We start from the raw sequence: 21039 nt of genomic DNA on the forward strand, positions 1-21039 counted from the left end.
AAAGATTTCCTTATGGGTGATAATGGAAGATTTTAAATGGTCATGGGACTTCCTTTGTGGTCCAGTGGTTAAGAACCTGCCTCAAAAACAGGTTCAGTCCCTGGTTCCGGAAGACCCCACATGTCTCAGAGCAACTAAGCCCATACACCTCAACTCGTGATCCCACAACTGCTGAGGCCTGAGTGCCGAGAGCCTGTGCTCTGCAACAGAAGAAGCCACCACGATGAAAAGCCCGTGCGCCACAACTTGAGAGTAGCCCCTGCTCGGTGCAACCAGAGAAAGTCCTCTCATGGCAGTGAAGACCCAGCAGAGCCAGAGATAAATAAACAGACTGGTGAATAAATAAAAATTTACAAATAAAATGGTCATAAATGTTTTGCATTTATATCCATCGAGATGGGGTGTAACCACTCCTTGAAGCTGGGATAACCTGATAATTTGCCTTAGCACCTAAATATACTTGAGAGAGAGGGTGGGGAAGGAATAATGTTGTGTGAATTACAAGCAAGGCTTCCAGGGAGCTTGAAGTGTCCACTCTCACCCACTGGCTGTCCCGAGATGACCATGAAACACCACTAGGAGACAGAGGTTTAGCCAAGAGCACCAAACTCCCATCATGTGAGAAAAGGCAACTTGCATCATCCAGCCCTCGGTGAGCTGCCAGCTGCCTACGCTACCTGATCAACCCAACCTGACTATCAGAAGAATCACCCCACTAAAAGTAGGTGCACTGCTCGAAGAAAAAAGCTTCTGAATATTTTCAAAAGCACACTACAAGTGTTCTCTCACATTTTTAAGCTGTGTATTCATGTATAATATACATATATGAAAGTACAGATTACAAGTATTCAACTCTGTGTATTTTTACAAATTAAGCACACTTGAATGCAGAAACACAACTTTACTAGCACCCAGATTGACCCCTTCTAGTTACTACTCCATGCCTCAAAGGTAATCACAATTCTGACTACAAACATAGGTTAGTTTTGCCTGTATTCTACTTTTTCAACCAAGAAAAAAATTCTAAATAAAAAAATCCATGTAAAACTTTATAGTCAGTCCTCAATGAATCTGGGGTTCTGCATTCATGGATTCAACCAGTGTTGGATCATATAGTACCATAATATGTATTTAGTGGGAAAAAAATCCTCGCATAAGTGGACTTGCACAGTTCAACAATACCCTTGTGCTGTTCAAAGGTCAACTGTATAGACTGAGAAGAAATGGTCTACAGCTATACACAATAACTCCTAATGCTGAAAGAAAAAGAGTCAAAACAGAAGACTACGTTCTGTATGATTCTCTTTATTAAAGTAGAATACACGCATTACTCTAGGAGATGGATTGAAAAAGATATTGCTGCAACTTAAATGGGACCTAATCAAACTCAAAAGCTTTTGCACAGCAAAGGAAACCATAAACAGAATGAAAAGATAACTCACAGAATGGGAGAAAATATTTGGAAATGACGTGACTGACAAGGGATTAGCCTCCAAAATTTGTAAGCAGCTCATGTGGCTTAATATCAAAACAAACAACCCAATCAAAAAATGGGCAAAAGACCTAAATAGACATTTCTCCAAAGAAGATATACAGATGGCCAAGAGGCACATGAAAAGATGTTCAACATCACTAATTATTAGAGAAATGCAAATCAAAACTACAATGAGATATCACCTCACACCAGTCAAATGGCTATCATTAAAAAAAATCCACAAACAAAAAATGCTGGGGAGGGTATAGAGAGAAGAGAACCCTCCTACAGAGTTGGTTGGAATGTATATTGGTATAGTCACTGTGGAGAACAGTACGGCGGTTCCTTAAAAAACTAAAAATACAGCTACATGTGATTCTACAATCCCATTCTTGGGTACATATCCAGAGAAAAACATGGTGCAAAAAGATATATGCACCCCAATGTTCATTGCAATACTGTTTACAATAGCCAAGACATGGAAGCAACCTAAATGTCCATTGACAGAGGAATGGATAGAGAAGATGTGGAGCATATACACAATGGGATATTACTCAGCTGTTAAAAAATGAAATAAAGCCATTTGCAGCAATTCGATGGACTTAGCTATTGTCATACTAAGTGAGGTAAGTCAGACAGAGAAAGAAATATTGTATGATATAGCTTATACACAGAATGAAAAAAATGATACAAATGAACTTATTTACAAACAGACTCACAGACTTACAGAATGAACTTAATGTTACCGGAGGGAAACGTAGAGGGGGGAGGAAGGGATAGTTAGGAAGTTTGCGATTGACATGTACACACTGCTTTATTTAAAATGAATAACCAAGAAGAAAAAAGTTAATTAGAATTTTTTCTTGGTAATTTATTTTAAATAAAGCAATGCCTATAACCCCCTCATTGTTCAAGGCCAACTATATAATATTCTGAATTAGTTATCTATTGCTATGTAATACATTACTCCAAACTCGGGGGATTTAAAACAGCAAACATTTATCATCAGAATAGTAAGAGAGAATTATTGTATCACCAATAAAATTCTGCAAATACAATCCTCTTAAAATCTTTATAGTTCTCCTGTGAATCTTATTGATGTTAACTACATGACATGAAAGCCATATTCAGAAATATTATCGAGATAAACCCTTCTCTTCCTTGGGCTTCTTTGATCACTGAGAGTCCTATTGTTTAATGGAACCATTCTGAGGCAGTGCCTTAGCTCTTTCTTTAACGGAGGATCTATGTTTATATCCTTCGCTTTATTTTCAGACAATAGTTTCTTGAGCATGCCTTAGATATGGTCTTCCCTGGAAGCTGTGGTTTTTGTTTTTTGTTTTTTTTTTGGCGGCATTGGGTCTTCCTTGCGCCATGCAGGCTTTCCCTCGTTGCAGCGAGCAGGAGGCTGCTCTTGTTTCCACGTGCGGGCTTCTCACTGCGGTGGCTTCTCTTGTGGAGCACCGGCTGTGGAGCACCGGCTGTGGAGCACCGGCTGTGGAGCGCAGGCTTCAGCAGCTGCAGTTCGTGAGCTGAGTAGTTGTGGTCCACTGGCTTAGTTGCTCCACAGCATGTGGACTCTTCCCGGACCAGGGATCAAACCCATGTCTCCTGCATTGGCAGGCGAATACTTATCTACTGCACCACCAAGGAAGTCCTGGAAGCCATTTTTTAAAATTCTAGCCTCACTGGTCCTTGGAGGGGCTAGGAAATTTCAAACCTAACAATCCCCAGCACTTTTTAAATTGGCATTCCTTTCTTCCGCTTATCTCTTTCTTTTCATACATATTCTACCAAACGTGACAAGGAGAAACCTGAAGGCACCTTCAACATTCTGCTTGAAAATCTCAATGAGATCCCCAGCTTATTAGGCATGTGGGCATACATGCCAGGTAGCTTCAGTCAAGTCTGACTCTTTGCGACCCCATGGACTGTAGCCCGCCAGGTTCTCTGTCCATGGGACTCTCCAGCAAGATTACTGGAGGTTACCATGCCCTCCTCCAGGGGATCTTCCCAACCCAGGGATCCAACCTGCATCTTTCAACATCTCCTGCATTGGCAGACAGGTTCTTTACCACTAGTGCCACCTGGGAAGCCCCTCAATTTCCTTACTTGCCTCACTTTTCTTTATCAGCAGCCTCCTCAAAGGACATGAGGCTTCTACTAATATGCTCTTCAATATTCTTCAGTCTTTCACTAACACGCCTAGATTCCTTCCTGCTTCTACCCAAGACCCAGTTTCAAATCCATTCCCACATTTTTAGGGTTTTATTATGGCAGCACTTCATTTCTAGTATTTGGACAATCCTAGAAGCTAAAACCCACACTCAGGAGTCGACTATATATGTTCTTGTTTATTTTGCTTAACAGCTTTGGATATCATCCAGTAACAGTAGATCTAGATTAATCCAGTGTCCCACTGTCTGATTGAATCATATCTTTAAAATTTTAACTTACTAATATTTAAGATTTAAATGATTAATATTTTAATTGTTAATAGATTGGCCAATGGCTCTAAGCTGGGTCCATTTACACTCACAACAGTATATGATAGTGACTGTTTCTCCAAATACTTGACCACTTGTGTTAGCAAACTGTTTGACCTTTACTAACTTGCTAAACAAAAACTATTTCATTGTTATTCTAATTTGGATTTTATTTATTATGAATAGGGTCTAGTGTACGTTCATACATTTGAAAAGCCATTTTTACTTTTTCCCTCAACTGCCTAATCACAATTTGTGCCCATTTGGGGGTGATTGATAATTTTTTGTTATTGATGTTTTATAGCTCTTAAGAAAAATAGACCTTTATCTGTCTTACATGTTGCACATATTTTTTCACAGTTTGCCATTTCTCAAGTTTGCTTATAGAAATTTCTTCACTCAAGCTTAATATTTCCTTTTATATCTTACTTAGAGATCTCTTCCCCACTCCAAGATTATAAAAAAAAAAACTCCATGAATTATTTTACTACTGTTTGTGGTTACATTTTTAATAATAAAATATTAGATACATCTGGAATTTATTTTGGTGTAGAGGGTGAGAATCTCACTTTCCCTCCAGCTGATTAGTCATTTCTTTGTGCACAGTTCATCCAATAACCCATCCTTCCCTCCCCCCTGCCCCCACATTTTCATTATGTTTTACATTTCTTATTATATATTTTCCCTATTAAATTGTGACATCTTTTATTAGAATCATGGAACCACAGAACTTAGGGCAGCATCAAGAATCCAGGGTCTGCAGCTTGCACGCGTCAGCACCGCCGATCCAGGCACAGTTTGGGGTCTCTTCCCTTCTGCAAGTCTGCAACAAGGAGCAGTCAGAAGCAGCAGGCCCTTGAATTACCGAGTGTTTGTTACATCATTGAGTATCGTTAGATAACTGGGGTATGCGGGGGCTGGAGGGCGGGGGAGGCGAGGCTGGGAGGCAGGCTGTCAACTTGTCTTTGTTAGCTAGGCAGTCTTTATTTTCCAGTCTCGTCTGGGTTCCTTTATCTCACCCTAAGTATCCACATCTTCCTTGAAATGGGGTTACAGGGCGTCCCCACCCCATCGCTTCCCAAAGCCCTTGTCGCCTGTCCTGGCCTACAGTCTCGATGGAATGACGGCTCCGAACGAATAGGAATAGAGTGACTGGGATCGCGGCGGGGCGGGGGAGATGCCAGGGTTCGGAGGCAGAGGGCTGGCGGGGAGGGAGGGGGCGTGGAGAGAAGGACCTTCGTGCGTCGCTGGCTTCGCGCCCCCGCAGTGTCCTCCGCGCCCACCAGAAGGCGCCCCGGCGCTCTCATTCTCGGCGTGTAGCCCGACGCTCCGCCGCAACCAGCATCCGAGCCGAGCCGCCGCGATCTGAAAAGCCGGGCGGCGGCCCGGGCTCTCCCGGCCCGGCAAGTGGGACAGGGTCCCAGGGAACCCCGGATTTGTTTCTGGGATTGGGGTGCGGCGGTTTCTCGACTCCGACCCCCCAACCCCGCAGGAAACGCCCAGAACCACCCCAGCGCGGCGGTTTACAAAGCCCGGAGAGTCCAAAGGCGGGAGGGGTCGTGCGCGCTCGGGAGGCAGGAGGATCCCCCTCACTCTCAGCCTCACGCCCGGCTCCCCCATCAGGCCGCCTCCAGCCCCATGAGGACCCTCAGGCCGGGGCCGAGAGCCTGGCACAGCCCTGACCGAAATCTTGCGGCGGCCCTAGAGCGTTAAGACAGGTCAGTGCTGGGGCGGGACGCGGGACTGAGCCGGCGGCGGGAGGAGGCGCGCGCTCCGGTCCACCTTGTCGCCCCGCGCGGCTTCGCCAGGCCACTCACGGGGTCACCTCCGCCGGGGCCACCCAGCAGCGCGGGCGTGATTCTGCATTTTTCATGACAGGCGAGGTGTGGCGCTGCCCTCTGCAGCCCACCCGGGCCAGGTGATGCTCGGACTGAGGGGGTGGGGGGGTGCGTGGGCCAAGGGAGGCGGCGGGCTCCGGAACATCGGCTATTCTAATAAAACGGTGCTTTTTCTACTTACGAGCCGCCGCGTCGAAACCGCTACCTCCAAAGGTCTCTTGCTTCATCGAGACCTCAGGCCTCGGGCGTGAAAGGAAAGCGAGATGTGGGAGGGCGAGAAGAAAGGAGGCCCGGAGACCCGAGGCCCGGGGAGTGAGGGGAGGGGCAGGAGGGTACCGATTCGCTCTACAGATCCTGGCGCGCGAGATGCGGGAAGCCCCAGCCGGGCCGGCTGGAGTCTGCGGAACCGCGGGGGCCCAGAGTCTCAAGCCACGCTTTCGCTGACCACCTGCTCACCCTCCCACCCCTTCGCCCACCCAGGATGCGTCTGGGCCGCCGGGCCCTCTGTGCGGCCGTCCTGCTGCTCGCCTGCGCCTCGCTGGGGCTCCTGTACGCGAGCACCCGGGTCGCGCCGGGCCTCCGGGTACCTCTCGCGCTGTGGACGCCCCTACAGGGCAACCCCAGGCCAGAGCTGCTAGGTCTCGCCCCTGAGCCCAGATACGCACACATCCCGGTCAGGATCAAGGAGCAAGTGGTGGGGTGAGTGTGAGGAGTCGGGGCGACTGCAGGCACTCGCTGGGGGGTAGTCTGGGAAGCTTCTGTTTCCTCTGCTCTGATGCCTGGGTTCCCCGGACTGGTGGTGTGTGCGGGGGGAGGGGGGTGAAGTGGGAGGTGGAGGGGGCTGCTGAGTCTTGTGCTTCGGGGGTGGGGAAGCGAGGGTTGCAATCGGGGGAGGGCCCTGACTTTCTGAGTCCTGGTCATTCCGTGTGAAAGGAGTCCAGCTGGGGTCCTGATGGTGTGGAGGCAACTCTGAAACCTTAGCATTTGGTCTGCTCTACATCTCTGTAAAATCCAGGTGTAGAGGACGGGTCATCCCACGGATGGTCCCTCCTCCAGGGGACCATTTGAAGAGCAGCGATTAAGGGGACAGATTTTGGATGAGCAGGGTGGAACGGCCAAGGTGCGGGTGCCGGGTCAACCTTCCGGAGGATGAGTGAGCTGTGTGGCTGGGCTCTGAGGACCCTTCCTCCCGGCTCCACAGGCTGCTGACTGCCAACAATTGCAGCTGTGAGTCCAGTGAGGGGAGCCTTCACCTCCCCTTCCAGCGGCAGGTCCAAGCCTTTGACTTCACCAAGGCCTTTGACCCTGAGGAGCTGAGCAGTGTGTCTGCCTCGAGGGAGCAGGAGTTCCAGGCCTTCCTTTCAAGGTACCCAGCGGAAAGGAGGGTGTGACTCTGCCTCTGGGGAGCCGTGGGGGGCTGGAGGGAGGGGGTGGTGGGGGGAGGAGGCTCCCCTTGACTCCCCCTCTGCCCTCCCCCTCCTTCACTGCCAGGAGCCAGTCTGCGGCAGACCAGCTGCTCATAGCCCCTGCCAACTCCCCGCTACAGTACCCCCTGCAGGGTGTGGAGGTCCAGCCCCTCAGGAGCATCTTGGTGCCAGGTGGGGAGGAGGGTCCAAGGGGAGGAGCTAACCCACTGTGGGGGTGGCAGAGCCCAGGCTGGGAGAGGAAGAAGGAGGGGAGATTGGAATGCCAGGTGGGGGGTTCTAAGGAAGGGAAACTGGAGGTCAGGGAGGGCTCATGAGGTGGGAGATGGAGGTGAGGACAGAAGGGACTCTAGGATTGTGGGGAACTGCCGAAGACAGCTGGAGAGGTTTGGGGAGAAGGGTGTGTCTTGCTGACTGGCTGAAGTGAGATGGACAGGCAGGGCAGGCCACACAAGACCTACTGCTTTGATAGGAAGGAGTGAGAAATCCTTACCCTGGGCTATACCCTGCAATGGGCCCTGCTTTGGCCTCAACAGGAGGGCTGGGTGAGAAGTCCTGCCCTGTGTGAGGGGAAAGAGGCAGGAGAAAGGGAGGACTCCCAGGCTGTCTGTGATTCTGGTTCCCTCCCCTTGCTTCCAGGACTGGGCCTGCAGGCCACTTCTGGTCAGGAGGTATACCAGGTGAGAAGGAACAGGATGGTGGGGAGGCCAGGTGGGCATTCATCATGCAGGGAGGGCAACGAGGCTGCCGAAGGAGGGATGGAAGAAGCAGGGAGGCAAGAGGTGGGTCAGGGGCATCACCCAGCACTCGCCAATCCCCTCTCCCAGGTGAACCTGACTGCCTCCTTGGGCACCTGGGACGTGGCAGGGGAAGTAACCGGAGTGACTCTCACCGGAGAAGGGCAGCCAGATCTCAGCCTCGCCAGCCCAGGGCTGGACCAACTCAATCGGCAGCTGCAACTGGTCACTTACAGCAGCCGAAGCTACCAGGCAAACACAGCAGACACAGGTGCGAGGCCTGGGTGGACATAGTACACAAGCTGGGTGGACACAGGAAGCCAGAACGGCAGGAGTGAGCAAATGGCAGAGGGTGTGGGAGACACTCGGGCAATGGCCAGAGCTGCCCAGACACACAATGGACATTTCAGCTGGGCCAGCAGGGCCAAGGAGGGAGAGAAGGGGCCTTTGTTCAACTGGGGCTGGAACAGGCCAGAGGGAAACCCGAGCCTTGGGTGTGTCCCCCCTTCAGGCCAACCATGGGGGCCCCAGGAAGTGACCTGACCCAGGAACTAGAAGATTCAAGCTCTATTCCCAGCCCACCACTTACTAGAGGGCAAAGAGCTTTCTCTCCCAGAGCCCCTATTTCTCCTCTGGCAAAAGGGGTATAACAGCCCTCCTGCCTCTCTCCAAGGCTTCTATACCAATCCTACTCCCACTGGAGGGCCTTTGCACTTACTGTTCCCTCTGCCTAGAATACTCTTCCCCTAGATTTTTGCAAGGCTGGCGCCTTATCCTTTGGATCTCAGCTCAGATGGCTCCTCTTCACTCTCACAATACTTGTCTTATTTTCTATTCAATACTTATCTGTATCTGAATTTTCTTATTTACTTAACCTGGAACCAGATGGACTAGGTTCCTACCCCAGCTTTCTTGCCTAAGAGTTGGGTAATTATGGACAAGTTAATTCCTCTGTGCCTTCTTTTTCTGTAGTAGGAATCTACTTAATAGGGCAATTGTGAGGATTAAATGAGTTCTTATAGTTAGGGTAATTTTAAAAGTGCTTGGCACATAGTAAATGCTCAATAAAGGCTAACTTTTAATGAAAACTTTTATCATCTTTCTCCCACCCATTAAAATGTAAGTTCCAGGGGGATAAGAACCTTACATTCTTATCTAACAGGGCCTAGAAAAGTGTAACACAGGGCAGGCACCTAAACACTGACTTACTGAAAAGAGAATGTTATCCAAGCCACATCTCATGTCTTTTCTTCCCAGTCCGGTTCTCCACCGAGGGACACGAAGCTGCCTTCACCATCCGCATAAGACACCCACCCAACCCTCGGCTGTACCCACCTGGGTCTCAACCCCAGGGAGGTGAGACTGGTATGCTCAGGGGCATAGACCCAGCATGACAGGAAGAAAGTTGGGAGCGGGTGGCCCTGGGAGGTGTCCTTCTCCTCACTCGCCACTCTGCTCGGCACCTCCCTCTGCGCCTCACTCCTAGCCCAGTACAACATCAGCGCCCTGGTCACCGTCGCCACCAAGACCTTCCTTCGTTACAATCGGTTACGGGCACTCATCGCCAGCATCCGCCGCTTCTACCCAACGGTCACAGTGGTGATCGCCGACGACAGCGACAAGCCAGAGAGCATCAGAGGTCCCCACATCGAGCACTATCTCATGCCTTTTGGCAAGGTGCAGAGCCACAGGGCACCGGGAGGGGGCATGCCCTCAGTCCGCAGTCTCCAGGGTAGTGAATCCAGCAGGAGGATTTCTGAGATGTAAGCTCCACGGGAGCAGGAATCCTGCTGTCTTATTTGAGCTGCCTTCTTAGAATGTGCTTAGCACCTAGTGGGGGTTCAATAAATAGCTGATGAATGAATGAATGAACGCATGAATCAAATGCATTCCAAGACTCTCCCCTAGAAGACCCACTCAGAGCCTCTGGCAGTGGGAAACTGCATTTTTTTAAACGTAGCTCCCGGCCATTCCTAAGCACTTCCAAGGTTTGGAGAGGGGCACAGGCTGTTGAGGGCCTTCCCAGGGGGCTCACTGGTAAAGAATCCGCGCGCAGGAGATGCAGGTTGGATCCTTGGGTAGGGAAGATCCCCTGGAGGAGGAAATGACAACCCACTCTAGTGTTCTTGCCTGGGAAATCTCATGGACAGAGGAGCCTGGCGAGCTACAGTCCATGGGGTCCGCAGAGTCGGTCGCAGCACACACGCACAGAGGCTGTTGAGAGGGGTCAGGAGTGAGAAGGAGAGGTGGCAGAGGGCTGCGTCCTCTCTCGACAGCATCGCCAACCGTACTGACCCTTCCCCAGGGCTGGTTCGCAGGCCGGAACCTGGCCATATCCCAAGTAACCACCAAGTACGTGCTGTGGGTGGACGATGACTTCGTCTTCACGGCGCGGACGCGACTCGAGAGGCTTGTGGACGTGTTGGAGCGGACGCCGCTGGACCTGGTAGCGGAGGGGCCGCGGGATGGAGGGTGGGAGGAGGGCTTCCGGCAGGCTCAGGCCGAGGCCGGAGACCGCGAGCAGCCAGCCCCGGGACGGAAGCAGGGCCTGGGCCACCGTCTGGGCCCGGCGGGGGTGGGGCGGGAAGGACCCAGCAGGAAAGCCCCCTGGAGGGGAGAGGGGGCCCAGACCTAACCCCTCCCAGTGCGCGGCCGGCCTGCAGTCACCCTCCCGCCCCGGCAGGTCGGGGGCGCGGTGCGCGAGATCTCCGGCTTCGCCACCACCTACCGGCAGCTGCTGAGCGTGGAGCCCGGCGCGCCAGGCCGCGGGAACTGCCTCCGGCAGAAGCGCGGCTTCCACCACGAGCTCGTCGGCTTCCCGGGGTGCGTGGTCACCGACGGCGTGGTCAACTTCTTCCTGGCGCGCACTGACAAGGTGCGCGAGGTCGGCTTTGACCCGCGCCTCAGCCGCGTGGCGCACCTGGGTGAGTGGCGCCCCCTCCCGGCCGGGCAGGGACCCTTCGGGGCTCGGGCCCAGGGACCGCGGGGTGGTGGGGCAGCAAGGTGCCTGGGGCCCTGGGTGCTACTGCCCGACCACCCCGCGGAGGCCACAGCTGCCACAGGGGTCCCTAGAGCAGTTATACGAAGATTTACCAAGACCTGTGCCCCGGCCACAGAGACAGCTCCAAGCATCCCAGCCCCAAACATCATTTAAACCTCAGCGGCCAGTACAGCCACTGGGTCTGCCTTGAGCTTCCCCAACACTGACACCTCGGCCTCTGTCCTGCTCCCAACTGAATCTCCTGGTTCAGGCCACCCCGGAGCAGCCAAGTCGGCATTTATTGAATTTTGGCGGGGCGGGGGGGGGGGGGGGGGGGTTGCGGGAGGGAGGAAGGGAGGGAATCAATTTTCAAGGCACAAGGTAAGGATATTGACTCCCATTTTATACAAGACTCAAAAGGGTTGATTTACATGCCCAAGGTCCTTAGAGATGGAGTCTTTGCATATGCACCCACCATATCCCAAATCTCAGTTCTCCTTCAGGGGCAGAGGTGCCTCTGTATCCTCAAGACCCTTCACTGTGTACTCCCCTTTCCTCTGCCCCCAGAATTCTTCCTGGATGGACTTGGTTCTCTTCAAGTGGGCTCCTGCTCAGACGTTGTTGTGGACCACGCATCCAAGTTGAAGTTGCCTTGGACCTCAAGGGACGCGAAGGCAGAGACTTACGCTCGGTACCGTTACCCGGGGTCGCTGGACGAGAGTCAGGTGGCCAAACATCGCCTGCTGTTCTTCAAACACCGGCTCCAGTGCATGACCTCAGAGTGATGGCCACTTGGGGCCTTTCGGCTGTCAGACTGGCCTGCCTCCTTGTCCCTGCCAGGAATTCCTAGCAAACCCCACCGGCCAGTGACCACTCCGCTGACTGTCCCCGTCTCCTTCAGAACTTGATCCCAAACAGGGGCTTGTCCTGGTGTCACTCCTTTCTGCAAGTGCCCAGGGGCATGATGGAGCCGTAACTTGTCCCACAGCCAGTGCCAAGTCCTCCCCCCCCACCCCTTCCCCTAGGGCAGGAAGTGGGGGGTTGCTTTTCAAGTGCCAAAGAGCCCAAAGGGGGACTCTGAAAACCTAAAGCAGAAATAACTCTCCTCTCATCTCCTTGGTACTCAGGGGTTGGGGAAGCCCCCCATATATAGTCCCAGGGCTGTGCCCCTCTCTCTGGATCCAGGACTCTGTTCAGTGGCTGCAGCCTCACCCCCATGGAGAGAATGGAGTTGGAATGGGGGCTGGTGAACATACAGGGGAAAGCCATTTTTAGTTGTGTCTTTGCAATGCTTTGGGAGTGGAGGAAGGGGCACCAAGGGTCCATGTGCAGACACCCAGACTCATTTCATGAACCCCAGGGGCTCTCAGCTTCATTTTATTAGTTACATGACGTCAGGGGACTCAGGGGCCGTGGCCCGCCTCACACATGTCTCGCTGGGGCCCTCCACACACCAGATGACCGGGTCAGACCCACACTGTGCAAGTCTTTGGACCACTGAGCTCCTGGAACAGGGAAGGGACAAGTCAGAAGTAGAATCGGTGCTCCCCTCCCTCACCCACGATTTGGCAGTCCTCTCAGGGGCACACTGCCTGCCTTGGAACTTTAGTTCCTCAGTTCTTCGCCCACAGCTGGGCCCAGTCTCCCCAGCTTAGTCTTACATTGACTAATCATTTCACCCGCATCCCTTTCCTTCATCTTCCTCCTGAGCCCCCTTCGAGCATCCCTCTGCCAGGGTCTTGACTCACACGCCCCCTCCCACTGGCCAGCCCCTCCCAGCTTCCACTCCCGCTGCTGCTGCCGCCTCACCAGCCTCTCCAGGGCGTGCGCAGCTGCATCCTGGACACTCACAAACAGCTGCTCTGGGGTCACTCTGTCCAGGAGTCCTGCCTGGGTCAGCGTCCCCCGCACTGAGGCTGTGTGGAGAGGGGGTCAGGCCTCCGGTACCGCGTCCACACCGTGTCCTCTTCCCTCCCCGCCAAGTGCCCGGTCACTCCCCTGTCTCCAGACCCCTCCAGCCTGCACGTCTCACCATTACACTGAGCCAGGAGGAGGTGGATCCCAGCGTCTCGGCACCGACTGGCCAGCTGCGGGGGTGGGGGAGTGGGTGGGGGAGGGACTTAAGTCCTACATCAGAGGGTGTTCATGAAACCACAAGGGGGCTTCCTCCTGAGCCTACCCTCTCGCTCACCTGAACCACCTCTCTGGCCCCTGCAGCGTCTGCAAAGGTGACACCACTGCAGTCTAGGACCGCCACCCTGACAGGCTCGGCAGCTAGGATGGGAGACGGCGGGAGCACTCAGATGCCTCCGTGGGTGGCACCCAATCTCCCTCCTTACCCTCCCACCTCACCTGCACCAGGTGGGCCGTCTGTCTTTGGAGCCCCCTGTGAGTAGAGAAGGGGAGTCACCACCTCTGAGCCACGAGCACAGACGTGCACCCACTGAGCCCAAGGATCCCCCGGAACACCCACCTGCCTCCCAGCCCCAAAGAAGCCACACTTCCCTTTGACCAGGCCCCTCACCTTGCCTCCTTCTCCAAGCCCCAGATGCCAGTCCAGAATGCGGCGAAACTGCCCCCGGGTCCCAAAGTAGAGCGGTGCTGGATAGCTCAGGATGCAGAGCCCCGGAACCTGGAGGAGCTAAGGGGTCAGCGGGTCAGTGAAACATCCAAGTCTAATCTTCCCCTCCTTCTTTGGCTGTAGCCCACCCACCTTGTGGCTCTCTCTGAGTGGCCTGTAGAGCTCTGTCCCCTCAGCCAGTCCAAGTGCCAGGCACTGTACCCTGGGCAGGAAGCGGGGGTCAGACTCCCAGCCTGATCTGGCTGGAGAGTCAGCCCAAGCACTCTCTTCTCTCCCCTCCTCTCTTCTTGACTCCCCTGGTCTCTGCTCCCACCTCTGGGTGCGGCAGACCACAGTCATCATGGAGAAGACCACGCCTACAGCCAGGCCCAGGTCCACACTCAGGGTCACGACAGCCACCCATGTGACCGTCCACACAGCCTGCAGGACACGGGTGGGAGTGAAATGCCCAGAAGAAATGCCCGGCCCTCACTGCTAGGGAAGGAGGGCCCAGGGGAAGTGACTGCCAGGGCAAATGATGGGGAGGGAGGGCCCGGGAGAAAGAAAGAATGACAGGAGGAAGGCGTGAGGTTGGCCTAATAGGGGATACACAGCAAGTGTAAGGACCTCACGCCTGGAACCACCTGGGGGGTTACAAATACTCAGGTCTGAAGAGGTTCCGGCTTTACCCTTCACCTTGTCTCTGAGTAAAGGAATTAGGAGGTATAGAAGTCGAAGGTGGGTAGGCCGCAGGACTCAGGACTGGGACAGTGAACTCTGATCAAGGGCAGAGGCCGGGGACGCTAGGAAGGTGGGAGGGGGCATCTGAGAGCCAGGCTGCCATTTCTCACAAAGTCCACGCGGCTGGTGCGCCACAGCTGAGGGAGTTCTCGCATCTGGAAGAACATCTGGCGCATGCTGGAGATGTTGATGCAGGCCAAGACAGCCTTAGGGCAGAGGAGGCAGGCTGACCACCCCCATGTGTGGGGAGGGGGCCGCCCCTCCCAGCCATCCCTCCGCCTGCTCTGCTGCTTACCTTGGGCAGGTAGTAGAAGAGGGGCCCCAGCCACAGCAGCACGGACAGCACGACGAGGCAGGAGAAGAGGCCCGCCAGCTGGAGGGAGCGGGACGGGAGCAAAGGCGGGAGGGAACCTCACCCACTGCTTGTGAGACGGCCTCCTGCCTCTGTGTCAGCCTTCTTGAAAGTCTCCCTCCTCCCCAAACCCCCTTCCACGCTGCTGTTCCTCTCTCCTTAACCCCTGCTTTTTCCCCTCGCCCAATTAAACACCTGTCATTTGTTGGTTTCCCCCAAGATATAGTTCAACATCCCTATTTTTGTAGCCTACCTCCATTTTATTATTATTTTTTCTAGTCCTCTGAGGCATTTTATTTGTATGTATTACATCCCTAGAAAAAGAATCCGTGGATTTTCCCCCCGTATGTTTTTGTCTTGCTTCTTCATGGTCCCTGATGCCAGCTGAGGTTGTCAGGACAATGAAACCAAACTGACGGGACGGGAGCAGGTTATTCTGCCATTTTTCTAGATCTTTGAGTTGTACATCAAATCTGGGGCTGAACACTCCACACTTAGCCTGCCTGTGAGGTTCACAACAATTTTCCCAGCCCTGTGATGATCAATGATTTCAAATTCGCCAGGGTAACCATGCTTCATCATCACTGTTCGGAACCTGATGATGACTTTGGAGCACGGCCCAATAAGGACCTGGCGTTTGCCTCTCTTTTCGGCGTTGTTGATGCTCTTGAGAACACCAGCCAGGACATTCACGCGCACCATTCTGGCGGCACGGAAAGATGGTGGAAAGAGCCCTACCTCCATTTTAAAAGCCCACTGTTGGATGACCCTAAAAAGCAGGCTAACCACATCCTTAGGACACCAACAAATACAGGAAACCAAAAATATTAGGGAGAGACTTTAATATGTGACAATTCTTTGAAGAAGAATATGTCCTCACAAGGAAAGAGTCCAGAATTTTGTTTCTTAAATTTATTTTCCAGATTAGTATTGTCTTTATCTTGAACTACATATAAGACACCATGCCCTTTCTCAGTGCTTAGAATCTACAGAGGTCTTAACGAACCTTTCTTCTCTAGGTTCTTCCCAGATGACCCCATCTCCGCACTAGCCTTCCCTCACAGATTCCCATCGTCCTCTACAGGACTGCCACCTGGGTGTCTCCCAACCTTCCACCTGTTCCACCACCACCCAACATGGATGTCCCTCCCCGCTTCTCCTCACCCAAGAACACGGCTCTTACCTGTGTGTTCCCACCAGCGTCCACCAGGAGGCTGGTCGTAGCCAACGTGGCAGAGTTGGGGAAGCAAGAGAAGAGGGAGGAGACGAGGTTGGAGACACCATGCGCCAGGAGCTCCTAACAGGATGCAGTGAGATGAAGAGGAGAGATACGAAGGCATGGCCAGGAGGGGGAAATCACGTTCGGGGGCTGTCTGTCTCCTGAACGAGGCTGGGGCCCTCACTCAGTCACACCTGGTTGGAGTCAATAGTGTAGTTGTACTTGTCGGCATAGATGGAGGCCAGGGAGGCCGACACCGCGAAGGTGACCAGTGCCGTGGGCAACGAGTCGGCCAGCACCCTGGGCAGCTCAGCCAGGCTGGGGAGGAGAGGTTGGGGAAATCTGGAGAAAGAGAGGAATCTATGGTGAGGCTGGGTTGGGAATAATAAGGACATGAGGAAGAGAGGGGGAATAGTGCAGGACAGAGCAGGAGGGGGCGCTGAGTGGGAGAGTTGTGAGGAAAGAGAACAAGCGCTTTTTCCCTCTCTCTTACCCTCTGGGCAGCAACCCAATTATCTGGACATTGTATCTTGTGTCCAGGGAAGAGGTGAAGCAGAGCACAGAGGCCAGAAGCACCTGGAAAAGAGCAAATTGGAGGGTGGGTGGAGATGGCCCCCAGCAGAGGCTAGAAGGGACTCAACGTGAGAGGCCTGTAACTCAGGATTCGGGGTTGCAGGAGCCCAGCAACGGAGGGCGCTCGGGTGTGTTAGGGATGGGTGCCTGAAAACTGATTTACAGTGGAGAGGGAATTCCCTGGTCCTCCAATGGTTAGGACTCTGTTCTCTAAGGAGTCGGTTCAGTCCCTGGTGTCAGGGAACTAAGATCCTGCAAGCCATGCAGCAGTTAAAAAAAAAAAAAAAAAGAATGAAGGAAAGAGAAATGATGTGTGCCTGGAACTATGGAGAGAGGTGGGCCAGGGGAAGTGAGAGGGGACTGCTATGAGAGATGGTGGATATCGAGAGGTACAACCGAGCCATTCTAAGCAGGGAAGCTGGGTTACATCTAGGGATGTATGGGGTATCTGTGCGGTATGTGTGGAATGCTGTTTAACTGAGGAGAGACAGAAATGTAGGGGGACGCCGGAAGAGAGGGAGGTGAGCCTTGAGTTACAAAGGCCGGGTGAGAGGAGAGAAAAGACGGGAGTGGAGGTGCTGTGGCCAGCGACACCGCAAGGGGGCGCTGTAAGGAGAAAGACGGCTTCCTTAGAGGCTCTGCGAAAGGCGAACCCGTGGTGGGGGATTCCCGAGGGTCACAGCGGTCTGAGAAGACGCCTGGCAAAGCCCACGTCTGAGCAGGACCGCTCTCCGCGCTCCGCGAGGGGGCGGCCGCGGCCACTTCCTACAGGGCAAGCAGGGTCTGCGCGGTGCACGGGGCTGGCGCCCGGGAGCCGTCCTCACCATGGCGATTTCCCCCGGGATGGGGGTGGGGAGCCTGTCTCTGAATCTCACGTTCAGTTCCTTGACCGGCACGAGCAGCGCCAGGCTGAGCGCCGAGATGGTCAGTTCGGCGGGACTGCTCCGGGGCAGCGCCGTCATCACGGCGGCCAATGTCTGTGGGCAGGGCAGTGAGCAGAGGGGCCTGGGGCCGGGGTCGACTGCCGGCAGTCCTGATCCCCAGACTGAGACCAGGCCTTCTCTCCTGGCTCCCAGTAGAGCTCCGACCTCCTCGGCGACCCTCACTGCCCTCCCCTCCCCCCAGCACCACCACACACTGGCCCTCCACTGGCCCTCCTTCCTTCCTTGGCAGGTTTCCCTCATCCCGGGACCACTGGAAGCATCCTCGCTGTTCTCCCACCCCCACCTTGAAAAGAGCGAAGCAGCCAATCTGCCGTGGGAGGGGCACCCCCAAAAGACTAGGCAGCTGGGACACCAGCACGTGCAGGGCGGCCCCGCTGGTCAGCGCTTTGACGACAGGCTCCGACAAGAAGGTGGCCAGGACGCCCAGCTGCAGGGCGAACATCCCCAGCTGCAGAGGAGAAGATGCCCGGATCACCACGGGAGAAGAGCAGACCAGTCCCGGCATAGGGCCACCGGCTTCTCCGCGCACCTCTTCTGCCTAGACCGCCGCTGGACACTTGTCCCTCCCTCTCCCCTGGCCCCCAGCGTGGACTCCCCCCAGTCCTCCCCCCCCCCACCCCACCCGGGTCCTCCCTCACCATCAGGGCCCCGCTCCCGAAGGCCACTGCCGCAGCCGCACCAACCCGCTGAGCATCCAACTGCTCCCTCTCAATTCCGCTCAGGTTCCCCGAGAGGGGTTCGGGCACCAGCCGCTCCACGGCCGAGCCCGTCATGAGGCTGAGGACAGCGAAAGTTCCTAGGGCCAGGGGAGAAACGCACAGATCACTAGATGTGCTGGCCTGGGGTGAGGTGAGTGCCCAGGCTCTGGGCATTCTGCCAAAAGGCTGCTGTCAGACCACCTCTCCTAGAAGGCTGGCTGCTCAGGTGAAGACTGCGGGGCCAAGAGCTGGGGCAGCAGCCGGATCCAGCGGGGAGCTAGGAAACCAGGGAGCACCCGACCGTGAGAAATTGCCCCCCAACTGCATCCCTGCCCCTCCTGCGGATGCTCTGAGGATGCTCCGCGGACTACGCCCTCCTCTGGGTGACAGTGCATCTCTTTTCCCCTTTTTCAAGTCGTAGAGATGTTCTTTTAAACCAGATTTCAAGGAGAGGAAAAGTCCGAGTAAACTCCTGCCTCTTTGCACCCCCCCCCCAAACCCCCAACAGGCACTGCCTAGGTCAGAGGCTCGGGGCAGTCCAGCAGGGGATGGGGGAAAGGAAGGTGAGGGGCTGAAGAGGGGAGTAAGAGCGAGGGAGCTTCTAAAAAGGGAAGCCTCAACCCCCTGTCCATTTCACCCTACAGAGAGGGAAAGGAGTGCGTGGGTCACTCACCAGTAGACAGGTGTCTCCCAGTACCCAACAAGGTGTAGATGAGGACGGGAAAGAAAGAAGTGTAGAGTCCGAACACTGGGGGCACAGAGGTCAGGAGGGCGAAAGCCATGCCTGGGGGCGTGGTGGAAGGAAAGGTCTTTGGTGTGTGGGTGAGGGGCTGGGGGCCCACCCTCCAGGACTGCTCTTCCCCTCCCACACTCTCGGAGGCTGGCACAGGCAGCTACATCACACCACAGGAGGGAACTCAGGGGTTAACAGGCCTCGGTGGGTGGGAGGTCGTGGGGCGGTCAAGGTCAGAGATCCGTGTCTGCGGCCTCCTGGGGGGGCAGGCGTTCAAGCTGAGAGGTCTCTCCAGTTCCCGGAGCCGGACCGTGGCCAAGGCTTCGCGCAGGATTGCACAGATGAGGGGAGCTGGGGGTGGGGATCTGATGGCGCTCCACCGGCCTTACCCAGAACTCGGCCTCGGGTCCCTGTCGCCGAGCCCACCCGCTTCGCTCCCGGTTGCCAGGCCCTGTGCCCACCCGAAGCCCCCTAGTGCTTGGACCCCTGCCAGGCTGGTGTTGGGGCCGCTCACCCTGGGGCACGTGCACGATGCCCACGGTCAGTCCGGCCACCGCGTCCCCGAGCAGCCAGGCCCGCCAGCGGTAGTGGGGCAGCCAGCGCAGCGGGGGCAGCCGCTCCAGCAGCAGGCGCCACGCCCCCGGGCCGGAGCAGGCGCGGGCCCGCCGCCGCCACAGCCGGGACCAGAGCGGCTCCGCGAGCAGCTCGGCCTCCTGCTCTGCGTCTCCGAAGAGCTGCTGGAACCGGGTCTCGGTGAGAGGTTCCCTGAACTTGGCGCCCAGGGGGGACTTAAGGTCGGAGGCTTCTCCCCGACCTGGGCAGGTCCTGGCGCCCCGTAGCCCACTCATTTCGCCCTTGGCCACCTCCAACTCCGCCCAGCCTTAAATACCCCTCGCCCGCCGGCCCCGTGGCCCGCCTCCTTGGAGCAGAGTCCAATCCCGTCCCGGCGGGAGCCCTCTCTTGGGGGCCTTCTACAGCCAGGAGACAGCTGCGCCTTAGGGGAGGGGGCGTCTCTGTGTTAGGCGTTTCCCTCAGACAACCTTGGCCCGATCCCTGGCTCTGGAGCCTGCAGTGGAGGAACCAGAGAGATAGGCCAGAAAACAAATGCACCCAACACCCACTGCCGCTCCTAGGTCTTTGGACTCCCGCCTCTCACTCCGGTGGTTTCTTTCCGCATTAGCACCTGGGGCACAGACAGATGCTGACTCCTCTGGGGTTGCTGGTCATCCTCAGGGCTGCGAAATGGCCCACAAGAAAGTTCAGTGGTGTTCCAACCTCCCTTTCTCCCCCCAGACCCTAATTCTCACAGGCAGAGCTTCTCACCAGAAAGTGTAAGGGGCTCCATTGGCCTCAGCTGTCTCACAGACCACCTAGATGGGAAGCAGCTACATGCATTGGATAGGGACCTCCCTATCCAATCCCTCCCTAGAGGGACCTCCCACCACACACCTCTGCTGGAAGTGGCTGGGCCCAAATTCCCAATTCAGGGCCTCAGGGGGGAATACTGAACAGATAGCAAGCTTTGATTCTATGGTTCAGAAAGGCAAAAACGCTGAAGCGCTATTTATTGCATTCCAGTGCTATTCACAAAGTAGGGGTATGTGGTTAAATTAAGTACAAAAGGGTCACCCACTCACGTCATGTACCCCTGAGGTCCCTGAAGAGATACAAAGCTTCTGAGCTCCAGAATCCTGCTAGTTGCCCCATCCCCTCCTCCATTCTCAAGAATTCTTAGCACCCCTCCCCATCACCCTCTGGTCCCTAGTCCCTGACCCCAAAGACCTGGGTGTGGGGTACAGTGAGGGTGGGTCTCCCCTCTTCAATTCCTCCTATTGTTCCCCACAAGTCTTATCTGGGCTGTACGTCCTGTCCCCCCCTTAGAGGTCCCTCCCCCCATTGTGGCCAGAGAGACCTCAGGCCCACAGGGAGGCTCCAGCTCCTCCTCAGCCTCCCACCCCAGCAGTCTATTGTCTGCTGAGGAAGCTGAAGTACGCGTGACTGGGCCCAGGGGACAAACGGACACAGTGGACACACCGATGCCCAAGGACCCAGGCAGGACAGGGCACCTGGATGCGAGTCTCTGCACGTTCGGGTCTCGGTCCCGGGGGCTGTCCCTGAAATTGGGAGGGGTGAAGACCTCCACTCTTAGGTCTATGGCTTGAAGAAGAATCCCTTCCTGCTCAATATGGATATGCTTTGCGACCTCCCAGACAGCAAAAATAAGGGGACCCAGAGCCAGAAGGGGCCAGAGCCCCCCAGCATCCTCTCCACCTCCCCATG

At 55.1% G+C, this 21039-nt stretch overlaps 2 protein-coding genes and 1 pseudogene across 5 annotated transcripts; 1 reads left to right on the forward strand and 2 right to left on the reverse strand.

Annotated features, from left to right (window-relative positions):
- Positions 1–5720: 5720 nt before the first annotated feature.
- Positions 5721–12192, forward strand: B4GALNT1 (beta-1,4-N-acetyl-galactosaminyltransferase 1). The gene is made up of 11 exons (XM_061131371.1): positions 5721–5878; positions 6279–6497; positions 7000–7164; positions 7290–7396; positions 7862–7902; positions 8050–8230; positions 9217–9324; positions 9446–9636; positions 10265–10405; positions 10643–10883; positions 11507–12192. The coding sequence occupies exons 1-11, from the start codon at positions 5832–5834 to the stop codon at positions 11722–11724; spliced, it is 1659 nt and encodes a 552-aa protein (XP_060987354.1). The 5' UTR covers positions 5721–5831; the 3' UTR covers positions 11725–12192.
- Positions 12193–12300: 108 nt separating this feature from the next.
- On the reverse strand, positions 12301–19607 carry LOC133047804 (solute carrier family 26 member 10-like). Of its 4 annotated transcripts, XM_061131330.1 has the most exons (18): positions 19274–19607; positions 18700–18810; positions 17967–18124; positions 17612–17776; positions 17209–17361; positions 16305–16387; positions 16006–16153; positions 15776–15889; positions 14536–14613; positions 14351–14446; positions 13834–13940; positions 13653–13722; positions 13464–13580; positions 13292–13325; positions 13131–13213; positions 12972–13026; positions 12749–12855; positions 12301–12444 (listed from the first exon to the last, which is right to left on the reverse strand). In XM_061131330.1, the coding sequence occupies exons 1-18, from the start codon at positions 19605–19607 to the stop codon at positions 12406–12408; spliced, it is 2052 nt and encodes a 683-aa protein (XP_060987313.1). In that variant the 3' UTR covers positions 12301–12405. The 4 variants fall into 4 exon arrangements, with proteins under 4 accessions (XP_060987313.1, XP_060987332.1, XP_060987341.1 ...); XM_061131349.1 differs by lacking the exon at positions 19274–19607 and having other exon boundaries at positions 18012–18124; positions 18700–18875; XM_061131358.1 differs by lacking the exon at positions 19274–19607 and having other exon boundaries at positions 17260–17361; positions 18700–18875.
- On the reverse strand, positions 14690–15294 carry LOC133049067 (small ribosomal subunit protein uS8-like; annotated as a pseudogene).
- Positions 19608–21039: the final 1432 nt, after the last annotated feature.

This window comes from Dama dama, chromosome 3, assembly GCF_033118175.1.
Source record: "Dama dama isolate Ldn47 chromosome 3, ASM3311817v1, whole genome shotgun sequence".
NCBI lineage: Eukaryota > Metazoa > Chordata > Mammalia > Artiodactyla > Cervidae > Dama > Dama dama.

Excerpts from the sequence above, each read along its gene's own strand:
- B4GALNT1 (XM_061131371.1), top strand. The coding sequence starts at position 5,832 with ATGACAGGCGAGGTGTGGCGCTGCCCTCTGCAGCCCACCCGGGCCAG. Across the intron at positions 6,498-6,999 it reads ATCAAGGAGCAAGTGGTGGG|GCTGCTGACTGCCAACAATT; the intron begins GTGAGTGTGAGG and ends CCGGCTCCACAG. Across the intron at positions 8,231-9,216 it reads GGCAAACACAGCAGACACAG|TCCGGTTCTCCACCGAGGGA; the intron begins GTGCGAGGCCTG and ends TTTTCTTCCCAG.
- LOC133047804 (XM_061131330.1), bottom strand. The coding sequence starts at position 19,607 with ATGAGTGGGCTACGGGGCGCCAGGACCTGCCCAGGTCGGGGAGAAGCC. Across the intron at positions 14,614-15,775 it reads ACGCTGGTGGGAACACACAG|CTGGCGGGCCTCTTCTCCTG; the intron begins GTAAGAGCCGTG and ends CGCTCCCTCCAG. Across the intron at positions 13,214-13,291 it reads AGACGGCCCACCTGGTGCAG|CTGCCGAGCCTGTCAGGGTG; the intron begins GTGAGGTGGGAG and ends CTCCCATCCTAG.